This window comes from Galeopterus variegatus, unplaced genomic scaffold (assembly GCF_000696425.1).
Source record: "Galeopterus variegatus unplaced genomic scaffold, G_variegatus-3.0.2 Scaffold2572, whole genome shotgun sequence".
NCBI lineage: Eukaryota > Metazoa > Chordata > Mammalia > Dermoptera > Cynocephalidae > Galeopterus > Galeopterus variegatus.
The window spans coordinates 247,149-263,601 of record NW_007728683.1 but is presented as its reverse complement, the minus strand read 5'-3'; the positions used below and the strand labels follow the sequence as shown (position 1 = coordinate 263,601).

General features: G+C 45.5%; 1 protein-coding gene across 1 annotated transcript in view; it reads right to left on the bottom strand.

The window, feature by feature from the left end:
- The window catches only part of EEFSEC (eukaryotic elongation factor, selenocysteine-tRNA-specific), a 115,640-nt gene that overhangs the window by 7,604 nt on the left and 91,583 nt on the right, over window positions 1–16,453 (bottom strand). The window contains exon 3 of the mRNA XM_008582330.1: window positions 13,860–14,067. Within this exon, the coding sequence (XP_008580552.1) occupies window positions 13,860–14,067 (208 nt within the window). The remainder of the gene's footprint in view (window positions 1–13,859; window positions 14,068–16,453) is intronic.

Here is a 16,453-nt window from a genome sequence, read left to right as displayed (position 1 = left end):
GGGGGGGGGGGGGGGGGGGTCACAGAGAATGGGGGGGCAACTGCTTAATAGGCAGAGTTTCCTTTTGGGGTGATAAAAAATGTTCTGAAATTAGACAGTGGTGATGCTTGCATAACTCTTTACACATTGAAAAGGTGAATTTGATGGCATGTGAATTACATCTCAATTAAAAAGGAAAAAACATAGGTTGAAAAGTTTGCTACCCTTTTCACTACCACACGAACATCTGAAATGCCTATTTCACCGCACATACACCAAAATAGCTGGTCTCTTCTTTCATTATTTTTTACATATTCTTCATTTTCATTTGTATTTCCTTAATAAGCCATATGAGGTTGAATCACTTCCATCTGTTTACTTACTAAATGTATTTTCAGGAGACAGTTCTGTACCACTTCTAGTTCTGGACTTTGCAAACTCCCGGAAGTGTCACCCTTACTCCACAACCTGCTCTCAGAGCCTCTCTGTGTGTAGTATAGTGTCTGGCACAGTGGGTGTGAGAAAAAGGGATAGATCTTCATGAAGCACCTACAGTGACAGCACCCGTGCTAGGAGCTTTTCCTTTCTCACCTCCTCATCACAACCCTGTAAGGTGGATATTACTCCTCCTCCCTCTATTTCACCGAAGAGGTTCCCAAAGCTTAGGCTCGGTAGTTTGCTGCAGGTCACACAGCTAAGGAGTCATGGGCTGTGACTAAAAGCCAACCCTGAGTTTACCTTCCACCTGGAACATATCATTAGCCTGGGCTGGAGGCAGGGGTGTGTGTCTCTTCTCAAATTCATATGAGAATCTGAAAAGTGGCTGATCTTCAAAGATCAGGGACCATATCATATTTAAGTCCTGTAGCCAGATAAACAAAACCCTTGCCTTCCAGTACCTTCAGTTCTCAAAACAATAAAAGAAATAAATGATAGCTTAAATGATAATACCCTATATTACAACAGTTTGCTATTACTTTCAAATGACAGACATAAGTCTACTGGATCCGTAACAGCCCTCTGAGGTCTGAAGAACAGTTGTTATCTTTCCCATTCTCAGAATCACTCATTTGTTCACTAAATATTAGAGAAGCGCCCACTACGCACACAGCAGCTGGCTAGATGCTCCCATACACAGTACCCATTTAATCCTCATGACAACAATGTCAGGGATCACATTGCTTTAGGATAAGGAAAGCACAGAGAGTCTAAATGACTGCTGATGGGTCATGTGGGAAACAAACGGCAGAAGCAACGAGAAACACAGAGCTCAGCCCGCTGGTCCCAAAAGCCCTGTCCAGAGCCTGCCCTTCCCACTGTGCTGATATTGCCAGGATGACCTCCAACATCCCTCCCCAGGGACACCAACCACGCCATCAGGTGGCACCACTGGTCTTCCAAAACACAAGACTGGAAGACAGAGCCCAGAGCTGGTGGGCACAGGGAGGGAGGACACAAGCGTCGTGGCTGCTCTTCTCCCTCCCCGTCTCCTCCTCTCTGTGTGACCTGCGCACAGGCCATTCGTCCCACATCCTCTTCACAAGCTTTGTCAAATCTGTGTACCAACTGAGCTATTATTGGCTCAATTTTTTAATTTAAAATCATTCACCTCTTACTTAAATACATTTATTTGAAAATGTGATTTTATATGACTATCTAAATGGAAAATCACTGTCACCACAAATTGAAGTTAGAGAAGAAGTTCCCCCTCCCCCAGCCACTTCAAAGATGTCCATTAGCCAATATTCTCCACTCCTTCCCCAAAACCTGCACCTGGTAACTGGCACACCAAACGCCCACCCTGGGGAGATGGTCTGAGGCTCCAGGGCCATGCTGAAGAGGTTAGTCCTGCCTGCACTTTTGCCTCCACCAGCTGACCTTTATGAAGAAGAGACACACTGGTTAGGCCATAAACTTGGTAACGCCAGTAATAAGTGTTACCATAATGACATAATTTAATTTAGTATCATGAAACAACAGTGTGAAAATATTGGTTTCTATGAGAACTAAGTTGAATGCTCTGGAAAGGCAAATCTCTTTAAAATCTAGTGTTAAATTAGTTGTGGATAAGAAAATCATAAGACTTGAGGGGAGGCTGTGTAAAAAGAACAATTCTGCACCCAGACTGCTCTGCAAATCTTGCTTCACTTCAAAGAAACTGAGATTGTAGACACTGTGCTAGGTAGTGGCCCATGTATGAAAGGCGTCTCAGAGCTCCAGCCAGGGGGCTCACACTGAAAGAAAGCCGGGCTGGCAGAAGGTCTGCCAGCAAGTGCAGTTGGAACAAAGCCATGCAGGCCCTGTGGAGAGTGCCAGAGTCAGAGAAGTGAACCCTGCTCAGGAATTCACGACACAATTCAAGTCATTGACTGATGTTTCCTCCAGGAATCCTGACTGGAGAACACCTGTACAGCACAGCGAACCCGCAGGAACTGAGAAAGAAGAGGTGACCAAGAGAGACGACCACATGCAAAGGGAAGCACGCCACGCCACGCCACGCCACACTCACTCGCTTACTCGCTTGGACAGAAAAAAGCCACAACGGTGAGGGGGACCACCTGAAGGCATGAGACTGAAGCCCACAAACTATAACTTCTTGTTATTGGCAAATCAGTAAGCCCTAGAGCTTTTAAAAATGTAAATCCTGACCAAGAAGAAAACACGAAATATAGCTGACTTACTGAATTCAGACCAAATGAATTAAAGATAACGTATGGATTACAGCGGCTATTTGTGGAAAATAGAAATTATAGATGATGCAGAAACCATAAATGCTTCAAAAAACAGCATGAAGAAGACCCAGGCCTGAATTCAGAAAGCACATCTGCTCCCATGGGGGATGCCGCAGCCCAGCCCGGACCGACCACAGCACGTAGGGCTGGCAAGGGGCTGGCATAGGACTGGCAAGGAGAGCACGAGGCCGTGACCGCTGCACTCCCCCACTGCAACTCACACTGCTGGGATTACCAAATAAGTACACATGTACATGTTTTAAGTTACAATATATTATATTAAAGATATAAAAGTGCCATTTTTTGTAATTCTCTGCTTTAAGGGACTTTTTTGATTATCCAGCCACAGTCCAATCTCAGGGGACAAGAAATCTCCTCCTACTGTAGCTACAAAAATAACACAAAGAAAACAAAACAGAGCTATTAAGTTCTAGCTAGATACCATTACCTGCTGAAGGCGCTGTGCTTAGTTAAAAAGTTAAGGAAACCTTTAAGACACAACAGCACCAATTTGAGACGTTTTTCTGAACTTAATAAAGGAGATTTAAAGATAACTGGAAAAGGGATTAACTTCTCCGGCAACTCACTGCATTTCTGCCACACCCATGCACAGCCCAGGCCATCTCACCTGTCATGCGGTATGAATCCCTCGCTCTGGGAAACCCTGCCTCATCTTCTCTGGACCCTTGGCCACTCCTCACACTCCCTGCCCATGGATTAGGGTTAGGGTTAGGGTTAGCAGGGCGAGGGCCGAGTCCAGAAGAGATGGCTACAGGGAGGAGTGCAAGTGGGAATCACATGCGCTCTCATCAGAGGGAGGCTTCCAGGGGTCCGCTCAGACCAAGCCCAGCCCCGCCAGCCTCCGTCAGCCCTCCAGTCTCTTCTCTGGACTCGGGCCCCTGCCTTTCTAAGTCCCAGATTTTGCTTCTCTTGGGGGACCCCTTTTGCTGGACACCCCTGCTCCATCACTTTCCATCAATAACCAATTTCTCCTTCTAGTCCTGCTTCAAAACGAATGCCACCTCTGTCTGCTCACCACAGCTCACGCCTGATTCTCTCACAACATTGCCTGTCTACATCCTTTCCAAGTCGAGGACATGGACTAAGCACCTCCTCTGCACCAGGCTGCATGGAGGGTGAGCAATGAACAAGTGAAGGGCTCCTAGAGCATGGGGAAGAGGCTGGGCATGGCCAAGGGCACCCACGTAGTGTGAGGCCCAGAGGAGCAGGACTGCAGTGGGCAGTGGGGGGGTGGGGGGGTGGTGGTGCAGAGGAGGGCCAAGTTCCCAGTGGTCAAGTCTGTGCTCTTCCCTCAGACTTGCTTCCCTCTGTGACATCTGACCTAGATAACCATCAACAGCTGGTACCCACAACCCCAAACCTTCTCGAGAGGCCCTTCCTGTGCCTCTGTCATCCACGGCAGGCCTCTCTGCCCTGAGAACCCAGCTCTTCCCTGAACTCCTCTCCTCCAGGTTCTCTGCACTCTGGCGACCTGTGCCATGGCTCCTCTGTGGACCATTCCCAAGTCTACACCTTCAGCCATGATCCCTTTCCAGCACTCTAGTCCTACCCTGCCATCTGCCACCAAGCTGCTTCCCAGCCTCCCTTCCTGGTTTCTGATATGGGACAGCATTCCCCTGGTCTCTGAATTAGTCATTTCTGACTGCATGGTCACCAATGTCTCTCATCAGCCAGTGCATCTGGTCAGTTCTTCTTTTGGGATCTGGCTCCCGCTCTACCCGCCCCTCCCCCCATTTTCATTCTTAATGAGCTTCACCCTGGGTCAGACCCTTTTTTTTTTTTTTGGTCTTTTTGTCGGGACCGGCAACGGATCGCAACCCTCAGTGTCGCGCCCATACCGGACCGGGACCGGCAACGGGATCGCAACCCTCGGTGTTGCCCCCGCTCCTCGCTCAGCCAGTGGGCGGCGGGTCTGTATGTGGGATCCGAACCCTCGGTGGGAGCGCCGCTGCGCTTCCCAAGTGGCGCACTGTAGCAGTGCGCCACCGGGCCGGCCCCCAGACCCTTTTCACCCCAGGCCACCCAACTGCTCTCCAAAGTCTGTGCACAACGCTGTACCAGGTACCAACTAAAGCTGTGAGAACCTTCTAGCAGCACCACTTCAAGGCATTCGCCTTCTCCCCTCTCCACTCTCAGGGGCTCCGTGACTGCCCCAGGATAAAGCCTGGCACCCAGGCTGGTGCACAAGGCCCTCTGGTTGCCCCAGCCTCCCTTCAGTAGCTCATCAAAACCTCTGGATACACAGGTAAAAATACAAGCCTTGCCCAGGGCCAAACTCAGCTCCTTCCCTCCTCTGCCTGTCCAAACCTCACCCAGGCAATGGGCAACCTGATATGGGACCCAAGTAAGAAACTGAGGACTAATCCCCATTCCACAGCTAGCTTAAGTGATTTCACCTTGCTCAGCCTCCATTTCCCTGTATGACAGGAGGCACATGAACCACATCATGGGGCCGTATAAAAGTGCTCTGTGCACCTTGCACGCAGTCTTTGGCACTGGGGCCACCAGCACACACTGGCACCAGGGCAGCCAGCCATGGGTGGTGGCAGCCCTTCCCTGTGGCCGGTGTCCTGACCTGCGCTCCATCTTCTGAACATCTACTGCTTACTTGTCACTTGCCCTCCTAGAACTCGTTCAAATTCTTGCTCCCCAGGCCAGAGGCAAATTCTGCTTCTTCAAAAGGCCCCATGCCGCTCTGAAGCCACCACTGCTCTGGCCTCCCACTGCTCAGCAGGTCTCTATGGTCTCCTTCCCCATCACTTGCTCCCTCCTGCCCACTGACGGAAGCTCCTTAGCAGCAAGGGGCTCGGTTCACCTGGCCTTTGAATCCTCACCACACTGCCCTGGCCTGGTGTGAGCAAACTATTAAAGAAAAAAAGATTTTTTTTAAGACAAGAAAAAGCTGACTCTGAGAAGCTGGAGTTCCCTGTAGAGCAACTTAATCTGAGGAGGCACTTGTTGCCACACAGGTCAGTGTGACAAGATGATGTAAGGCTACCAGTAGATGCCAGAGGTCTCAGACAGGATGTGTTGCCCTGCAGAACAGCAGGACTTAGACATTTGCCTTGGGAAGGGTGACACCCATGGGGAGAAAAGACAGTCTGGAGAAGGAGGGAGGGAGGGAAAAAGAAAAAAAAAAGGAATAGTGAGAGAAAGGGAAGGAAAGAGGGAGGGGAAGGAAGAGAAAGGCTGAGGAAGAGAGATGGACAAGGAAGGAAGGATGCACAGGAGGAAGACAGCGCAAAAGCAGGCAGAAGGCAGTGTCGCTGGCTCTCCCGGCTTGGTGCGTCCCCGCGATCTTTGCACCTCATGAGGGAGGCTCACTTGCTGCCACAGAGAAGCTACAAGACTTGCTTGGGCTTCAGGGGCCCAGGCCTCTCCCCTGGGAGGAGTTGAGGGGGGTGAGTAGAAGGCAGGCTGTGTGCGGGAATGGGGGTTGTGCCACAGAGCTGCCTCAGCCAGGACCCAGGACACAAGTGCTGACCCGTTCAGAGGGACAGAGAGGGTGAGAACATGCATGGAGAATTCCAGCGATTAACCAGAAAGCTTTCGGAAATTCAATTATTTGTATCCAAGCCCTTTTGGGCAACATACTGTAACAGAACATAAAGGCATGCAGGGCCGGGTGTCTGGCCCCTTCCCAGGCTCAAGAGAAGCTGGTCTTGCTGATTTCCTGAACATGCTGCACATTGGGGCATCCTGGCTTCTGGCCGCAGAAGGAGACCCGGCCCCATGGAGCCCTGGGAAAGAGAGCTCAGCAGCCCCTAGGGTGGCGGCTGGATTCTAGCAGCACAAAGGCCTCCGGCCAGGGAGCCAGAGATGGCAGACCCTCAGCTCTACAGCGCTGGCAGCAGCTGACCGAGAGCACATTCAAGTGCTCCTCCTGTCCCCCTCGCCCCACCCCCTTCCACCCTCCAGACTCGCCTTACAGCTGTGGTACGTCAGGGTGCTCGCCGGGTCCAGACATGCTGACTGTGCATGTAGGCTGACCTTTGCCAGCACACAAAAACAGTCTCAGATAAGTTAAAAATATGTGTGTGTGTGTGTGTGTGTGTGCATGGATTTATAACCCATATAAAAGACATAGAAACAAACAGAATATAAGCTTTAGGTTTGGGACAGTAGACTTCAAAACAGCCAACATTTATCAAGTCTTATTTTTTTCAGCAATTAAGCCAGATGCAAAATCAACCTCTGGGGTAACTGTGAGGATCCAGCTAATTCAATGAACTGTGTCTGGGAAACCCCTAGCACAGTGCCAAGCACATAGGAAGTGCTCCGCACATTATAGCTATCATTACTAAGCACCTGCTATGTGCCAGGCTCCATGTCAAATGCTCCCCTGCAACAAACACTGTGAGGCTGAATCTGAAAAAGAAATAGCACCTCAGATATAAAGTGAGGTGCCCACAACCACACACCTAGTCAGCACAAAGCTAGCATGGAATGCACTCCATGGAAGACCCCACTCAGTGGCAGACAAACCCAGTCCCAAGGGGTAGGCAGAACCAACGGAGCCCCGGGTGTGCTCTGAGCAGAAGGCCTTGGATGAAATAGAAAGAAGTGTTTAAAAAGCAGGAAGAAACACAGAGGGAGTCTAGGAGAAAGATGTGTCAAAGATGCTGTCAGATGATAACATTTAGTGGAAAAATAAACAGAAAAGCCTAGAACACAGAATACTGTCAATGTTGTGATAAAAACTACCTCAAATTATGTACATATGGGAAAGACTGACAGGAATTCTGGGGAAAAAACACTTTGATTTGATGCATTGGGAAGATTATTGGTACATTTTTATCTTCTATTTTGATTTCTGTTAACATTGATAAGTGCTTATGCAGGAGCAATTTTAAATACTTTCAGAGATAAAGAAATCACAAAGGAAAACAATCAAAGAGTTTGACTACATAAAAATTAGAAACTTCTGCATGTCAAAAAAAGTACAACTAAAATGGAAAGACAACACATTCCGAAGACTTGTTTGTAGCAAATATGATAGACAAAGGGTTAACAGCAGTATCTTTATTAATATTAAACACTCCTAAAAATCAAAAAGAAAAGCATTAAAGGCACAAGAGGCAGACAGACAAAATGTGTGGGCATAATTCACATACACAAAAGCATAATTGTTTAATACACTTAAGGAAAAATGTTCAGTTTCACCAGTAATTAAAGTCCCACATATTAAAACAAGAGTAAAATACTATTTCTATTTTACTAAGTTTCAAATATATCTCTTTTTTTGTGACCAGCAAGGGGATCACAACCCTTGGCTTGGTGTCGTCCGCACCGCGCTCAGCCAGTGAGTGCACCGGCCATCCCTATATAGGATCCGAATCCGTGGCCTTGGCACTCCCAGTGCCACACTCTCCTGAGTGAGCCACGGGGTCGGCCCTCAAATATATCTTAAGATGATAAACCAAAGTTAGCTGCTGATGCCTGTATAAAGTGGCAGAACTCTTTTGGAAAATGATATGGTAATATACAACAAAAAGTTTAAAAACATTCACGCCCTTTAATCCCGTAATCTCAAATCTGGGAGTCTATTGTGAGGAAAAAACTGAAAATAAAGACAAAGTTTAAGGATACACAAAGATGTCTACCCCAGGATTATTTATTTACAAGAAGGAAACTTAAGTCGCTCTGAAGGGTCAACAACGGAGTGATGGTTACATGAAGAACTGCTATGTAAAATGTTAAGTAATAGAAGCAGAAATCAAAAATGGAAATACCTCATGGTTACAATTATATGGTAGAAAAAGGGGTTGAACTCAGCTAAGTTGCAGGGGACAAGATCAACACACAAAAATCAGCTGTGTTTCTATACACCAGTAATGAATGATCCAAAAAGGAAATTGAGAAGGTAATTCCATTTATAATAGCATCTAAAAGAATTAAATATTTATGAAATAAATAGCATCTAAAAGAATTAAAGAGAAGGTAATTCCATTTATAATAGCATCTAAAAGAATTAAATATTTATGAAATAAATCTAATAAATGAGGTAAAACACTTATACACTGAAAACTACAAAACACTGCTGAAAGAGAGAAGACCTAAAGAAATGAAAAGACAACCCATGTTGATGGATTGGACGACAATACTGTCAAGATGTCAATACTAACAAAGGAGATCTACAGAGTCAATGCAATCCCTATCAAAACTCCAACAGCCTTTTTGCAGAAATGGAAAAGCAGATCCTCAAATTCATGTGGAATTGCAAGGGTTCCCAAATGGCCAAAACAATCTTGAAAAAGAACAAAGCTGGAGGACCCGTACTCCCTGACTTTGACAAAGCAGTGTGGCACAGACATGTAGACCAAGAGGATGGAACAGAAGCCTAGAAATAAACCTGCACATGTGTGGCCAATTGACTTTTGACCAAGGTAAAAGAGAAAAGGACAATTTTTTCAACAAATGATGCTGGGAAAACTAGATATCTACATGCAAAAGATTGAAGTTGAACCCTTCCTTACCTTATGCCATATACAAAAATTAACTCCAGACAGATCAAATACCTAAATTTAACAGCTGATACTGTAAAATTCTTAGAAAAAAAACATTAAGGAAAATCTTTATGACATTGGATATGGCACTGATTTAATGGATATGCCTCCAAAAGCACAGGAAACAAAAGAAAAAATAGATAAATTAGATTTCATCAAAACTAAGAACTTTCACACATCAAAGGGCACTATCAAGAAAGTAAAAAGATAAAAAATGGGAGAAAATATTTGCAAATCATATCGCTGACAAGGAATTGATGTCCAGAACATATGAAGAACACCTACAACTCAGTAACAACAACAACAAAAAACAGCCCAATTAAAAAACAGGCAAAGGACGTGAACAGATATTTCTCCAAAGACATACAAATGGCCAATAAGCACATGAAAAGATGCTCAACATCATCAGTCATTAGGAAAGTGCAAAACCACAAAGAGATGCCACTTCACACCTACTAAGAAGGCTGTTAAGAAAAAAAAGGAAAAAAACAAGGGTGGGTGGGCTGTGGAGTAGCTGGAGCCCTCATGCACTGCTAGAGGAAATTCACAATGGTGCAGCCATGTGGAAGACAGCATGGCAGCTCCTCAAAAGCTACCATATGACCCAGCAATTCCACTCCTGGGTATACAGGAGTATATATTCACAGGAATTGAAAGCAGGAGCTTGAACAAATATCTGTACATTCATATTCACAGAAGCATTATTTACAATACCCAGAAAGTATCCACCAACAGAAGAATGGACAAACAAAACTGTGGTCTAGGCACACAACAGAACACTGTCTTAGTCTGTTTCTGTTGCTTATAACAAAATACTTGGAACTGGGTGATTTATAAGAAAACAAAATTTATTGCTTACAGATTCAGAGGCTGGGAAGTCCAAAGTCCAGGCAATACATCTGATAAGTAGTCTTTGGTGGTGGCAACAGTGATGGCAGGGTATCACATTGCAAAAATGGCAGAGCAGAGAGAGACAGACACACTCTCCTCTCTCTTCTTTTAAAGCCCCCAGAATCACACCCCTGACCACCATTTCTAATCCACTCACTATGGCACGGTCCCACAATCTAATCGCCTCTACAAGGCTCCACCTTTCAATTACCATAATAGGATTTCCCACCCTTAACAGTCACAGTGGGGACCAAGTTTCTAAACACTTGGGGGATACAATTCAAACTTCAGTGAGTTTTGGGGGGACATAATTCAATCCACTACAAATACTATTAGGCCATAAAAAGGAGTGAAATTCTAATATATGCTACAACATGGATGGACCCTAAAAACGTTATGCTAAGTGAAATAATCCAGACACAGAAGGCCAAATATTATATGATTCCACTTAGATAAGGTACCTAGAATAGGCAAATTCATAGAGACAGAAAGCAGAACAGAGGTTCCCAGGAGATGGGGGAGGGGAGAAGAGGGAGTTATAGCTTACTGGGTATAGAGTTTATGTTAGAGACCATGAAACAGATCTGGTATAGCTAGTGAAGATGGGTACACAACATTGTGAATGTATTCAACACTACTGAATTAAACACTTTCAAGTAGTTAAAATGATAAATATTATGTATATTTTACCACAATAAAAAAAATGTGGAGGAAAAAGAGGGGCCGACAATACTAGCATTAGTATGTATTAGTATGAAGACAAAAATGAAAAAAAAACCCCAAAATGTCAACTGCAGCTATTTTGAGGAAAAAAATCTTTGGGTGGTCTCCTCTTTCTTTTATCAGTTTTCTCTGTTTTCCAAGTTTTCTTTCAATTACTCTTGGGATAGAAAAATACTAGTTTTATGTTTTAAATACTTTTCAGGTTTTGATATGTGCATAGTTCATCAGTCCAAATTCTTCCTTTCTAGACAGAAAGTTTCTTCACATTTGGGCTCACATTCACAAGGGATTTACTTAACAAGCGACCATAAGAAAAGGAAATAATCACTTAAAATGATTTGAAGAAGTTCTTTGTCACATGGAGGTAAAAGCTAATGTTCTCTTATAAGGTGATTTGGCCCAGCTTGGCCACAGACCCACTGATCACACCCTATCGTGATGACGATCCTTTCTTTTCTCTACCAGACCTCTGGGTGCTAGATGAGGACAGGAGGGGCTTCAAAAACCCATCAGATGGACAATTTCCTCTGGATATGTGATAAAGTCCATAATTTGACCTTCGACCAATAAATTAAAAGAGGAATAGAAATTTAAACATGAAAGTGAGAATTTTCCTCACATTTAATCAAAATTGTTAATATTAATTTACCCTTAAAAGTACCCTAAGTTCCTTCCAGAAAGTCCTGTCTATGTAGTAAATGATACTGACATTGTACTGGGTTTTTATGCAGGAGTCCAAAAGACCTGTTCTCCCCTTTCTGACAAGTAAATAAAGTGGCAGGGAGATCAAAATAACTCACTAAAAAGAAGATATAATTTTTTATCTTCCTTTTTACAGTCTCATATCCACTTCCACTGGGAATAACAAAGTCTGAATTCTTATGCAACACTTATCTAAATGTGTCGATTTTATCGGATTGATGAATTTTGCTAACAAAAGGCAGCGTTAAGAAATCTTTTATGACATATTTGGCCCATTCACAGGGTTGGAGCTTTAATTTAACCAACTTGAGAATTCTGAGGAAGAGCTGCAGGTGTTGGATCTGAAAAAAATCATAAACGGGAAGGCACATCAGTCTTTATGACAGGGAAACAAAAACACTCTCTACTTGCTTGCCCTCCACAAGCAGGAGAAGGAGAGGCAGACGAAGCAGGATATTGTCTGGGGCTGCATAGCAAAGAAGAAGCATCACGGTCTCCTGGTGACCGCTATGTAGTATTGATCAAAAGGGACTGGCCCAGAGAGTAGGAGAGAAATTGATAAAACAAAGAGGTTTATCAACACTACGTGCTCAACAAGGACATTTTCTCACTCTCTCAACCACATCAGAATTAGTCGTCCCTGGGGCTGCCTGAGCAACCAGGTGGCTTTCTGTCCCATAGTCCCCATATGCCTCCCACACTCCCACCTTGCCCCACAGCACTGCCACCTTTCTGCCCCCTTGACTGTCATCAGAGCCGATTGCTTGACAAGGCCTGCTGATTCTCCTGTTAGAGATCTCTCCTGGTCACCTCCTCCCTCCGTGCACTGCCTCAACTGGAGCCATATCTCTCTCCCTGGGAAAACCCCACAGCCTGGCAGCCTGCGCCACTGCATCTTCTTCTTCCTCCCCCCACAGCCCCCTCTGCCTCCTGGGTCTTCCTGGCCAAGCCAGCCCTCCACCTGCAACCAATGATCTCCTGATGGGAAACCTCATCCAGTCACTCCCCTGCACAAAATTCTGTAACAATTTCCTACTTTTTACAAGATAGAATTGTAAACTACTTGGCTTGAAATGATACAAAGGTCCTTTGTGATTTGGCATTTGCTAGTCTGGCCTCCAGCCGCAACATCTGTCTGTCTGCCCATCTGCTATGGTTTGAATATCCCCTCTAAACTCATGTTGAAGCTTAATCCCCAGTGTAGCAGTGTTGAGAGGTAGGGCCTTTGGGAAATGACTGGATCCATTCTTGAATGAACTAATCCATTCTTGGATTAATGGGTTAATGGATTAATTGGTTATCATAGGAATGGAACTGCTGTTGGTTTATGAGAAGAGGAAGGAATACCTGAGCTAGCACATGAACACTCTTGCCCTCTTGCCATGTGATGCCCTGTGCTGTCTCAAGACCCTGTAGAGAGTCCCGCCAGCAGGAAGGCCCTCACCAGATGTGCCCCTTGACCTTGGACTTCTCAGCCTCCAGAACTGTAATAAATTCTATTTCTTTATAAATTATCCAGTTTCAGGTATTCTATTATAAGCAACAGAAAATGAACTGAGACACCATCCAATCAATTTTACAAGCCTCTGTGACAGAAACAACCAGTTGTCCACCAAAGTTCATTTCAAGTGTTGAGACACAGATGGCAGCAAAACACACTTCCTAGCCTCTCTTGCACCGAGGTATGGCCAACATAAATGAGCAGGACTAAGTCCTTACCAAGACAGTCCAAATGGAAAAGGGTCTGTGCCCTCCGGGTCCAGGCCTCACATGCCAGACACAGACAGTCCCTGAGCTTCTCCCCTTCCTGTCAGCTGACACACACAAGTGCCTGTGCTTCAGCCACACAGACAAGGGCACATCCTACCATGGAGGAGCAACAATTTGGAGGCAGCCTGGGTTTTGGGACACCGCACAGAGCAGACCCACCCTCCAACCTGTACTACACACTAGGATGTTACCTGAAAATTAACTTCCAGTTTCTTTATGCTCCTATATTTTTTGATCTCTTTGGCGGGGGGTGTGTGGGTGGGTACAGCTGGCCCGTACAGGGATCAAAACCGGACGTTGGGGTTAACTCCATGCTCTAACCAACTGAGCTAACCGGCCAGCCCTTTTTTTCACCTCCTTTAACAGCATCTTAGCCTTTTACCCAACTTAATGCAGCCCTTGATGCAAGCGAGTGCCAGGTGAGATCCCACTTACTGGGACCAGAGGCTGACACCTGCCTGTCCAATCCATATTAATAAAATGAAGTGTGCCCCAAAGCATTCTCATATAACATTTCTCTCATTAGCAAACCTACTTGGTGTTCTCTAGGGTCTTCTGCATTTTCTTGGTCATTTTATCAATTGCTGCCTGTCTCTTCCCTTCGGCTAAGAGGTCTATTTTGTTCAGCACCACGACCAGCTTCTGGCAGGCAATCTGGCCAATCACAAGGCATTCTGCTGACTGGGTCTGCATCCCCTTCGTCACATCGATGACCAGCATCATCAGATCAATGATCTGGGCCCCTGGAATAAGAGAAGACAAGGTTAGAAAGGGAACACAGGTGGCGAGCCCTGCAGGAAGCTGTGTGATGTCACAGGTCAGGCAGAGCACTGGTGTAAAAGTGGGCAAAGTAGAATGAATGGTGACCATATGACTCCTGGCTCCGGCCCTGTGCATGACCTCACTGAAGCCTCAGACCACCTGAGATGAGGAAACCGAGGTCCACAAGACACAGAGAGCTTGTCCAGGGCTGCACAGCTAACACACAGCAGGGCTGGGTTTAGGTGTAGGCTCATCTGACACCAAAACCCATGTCCTACTGCACCAATCCCATCACTTTCATACCATTTGACATAGGGAGAAATGTCTCAGCAGGAAAAACTCATGTTTTGTGCTAGACTTGGCAAATGCCTAGATACTTGCCCTTGCTAAGAAGGAGGAAAGACAGACTGAAAAAGGAGTGGGGAAGAGGGAGCGCGTATCTACTCCTCCCAGTACTGTGGTTTACTTATGATCATCTTGTGCATAGCTCAGTTGTATCTACTGATTTCTGCTTAGGAGGTTCCTGGTCTTTCCGGGAGGTTAGGAGCATCTGAGCTTCAGGTACATAAACACTGAGTACTGTGTATGTGTGTGCATGTGTGTGTGTGTGTACACGTATGCCTGGCTGTGAGCATCTCCTTAATGAGCAGCACACCTGAGCTGAGCAATAGCAGGTGGACAGATTACAAAGAAGTCAATGAAGGCAAATAGCTGTAAGTCATGTTGAGAACACTAATGTTAGCTAGTGAAGTGTACATGCCTTTTCTAATGGGATCTGGAGTCATTTCAACAACCCAAAACGGTGTAATTTGGGGAATGTAGGAATAGACCAACATTTTCCCCCACTGAAATGAATGGTGATTACATTTTCAGTTTACAAGAATGTCCCATGGTGGTATTACAGGACCAAATGATGATCATCAGTAAGGCAGAGGAGGAGTGCTCTGTGATTCTGATGATCCAGTCCCACTGCTGGGGACAAGGGAAAACAAGGAGAGAGGACTTTTTCTTTTTGTTGGCAGGACTATGTGCACTACGTCAGCTCACTTAATCTCCATTAACCCGGTGTTTCAGATGAATAAAGGGAGACTTAGAAACATGGGGTCACTTACTCTAGATCTCACAGACAATTGGCACCAAAGGGTGCTAGAAACAATGGCTCCTGACTCCACTGAAGAATTCTTCCCACTGTTCTAAGAGGCCTCTGGTCACCTCTGACCTGCCAAAGCTCCTCTGCCCTCCCCAAGGAGAAACAGTGTGTACTCTGACTCCAGGCAGGCCTAAGCATACTCCAATTCCCCTCTGTCTCCATCCTCCTCTCCTTCCTCATCCCATCAGCCAGGGGTCCCCAGGGGCTGGAGGGCAGGGCCAGGAGCACACTGTGGCAGAGGCAGCAGCATTTCCGTTGCCAAGTCACCAGGTGGTAGGGTTCAGGTCTCTGCTATGGCCACAGAGAAGGGGACACTTGCTCTATCATCTACCATGCACATGACATATTATTTGAAACAGATTCAACAATTTAAAAGAATTGAGGCCTATAGAACCTCACCAACGTATAGACTCCCTCATATCTACCGACTCACCTACTTCTCTCTGAAAGCCACCTCTGCTCTAGCTCCAGTCCCCATAGCCCACGTCAGGCTCATGTCAGCTGTTTCCTAATGGGCTGCTTTGGCTCCAACCTGACCTTCTAAATTCCATCCTCCAAACAGCCTCCCCAAAAGAACTTTCTAAAAATACATACTAATTCATATACTGCTGGTGACAGGGGGTTACACTGGTATCACTTCTATGGAGGCTGATTTGGAAAGAGCTATCAAAATGCATGTAATAGTTGGCCCAGCCAAGTTCATGTACATGTGAAATCTCCTTGAAGCATGTTTGCTGTAGCTAAAGTTGGAAACCATGTAAATGTCCATCAGTAGGAGACAGGGTAAAAATAAATAATTAATGCTATACCTATGTAACAGAATACCACATACCCATGAAAAAGTACGAAGAATCTCCTTGAAGCATGTTTGCTGTAGCTAAAGTTGGAAACCATGTAAATGTCCATCAGTAGGGGACAGGGTAAAAATAAATAATTAATGCTATACCTATGTAACAGAATACCACATACCCATGAAAAAGTACGAAGAAGCCTTTTATACTATGGAATGATCTCCAAGGTGGGGCGAGTGAGAAAAGCCAGGGGTAGAAGAGTGTGCAGAGGGTGATTTATGTTAAAAGGGGAAGAGATATACATGTGTGTGCCTGTGTGTGTGTTGTACATGAATAAGTTTTTGCCTCTATATGCCTAAAAACATCTGAGGGAATGCAAAAGAAAACTAGTAACTTGGTGTCTGCTGGGAGACAGAAGACAAGGAC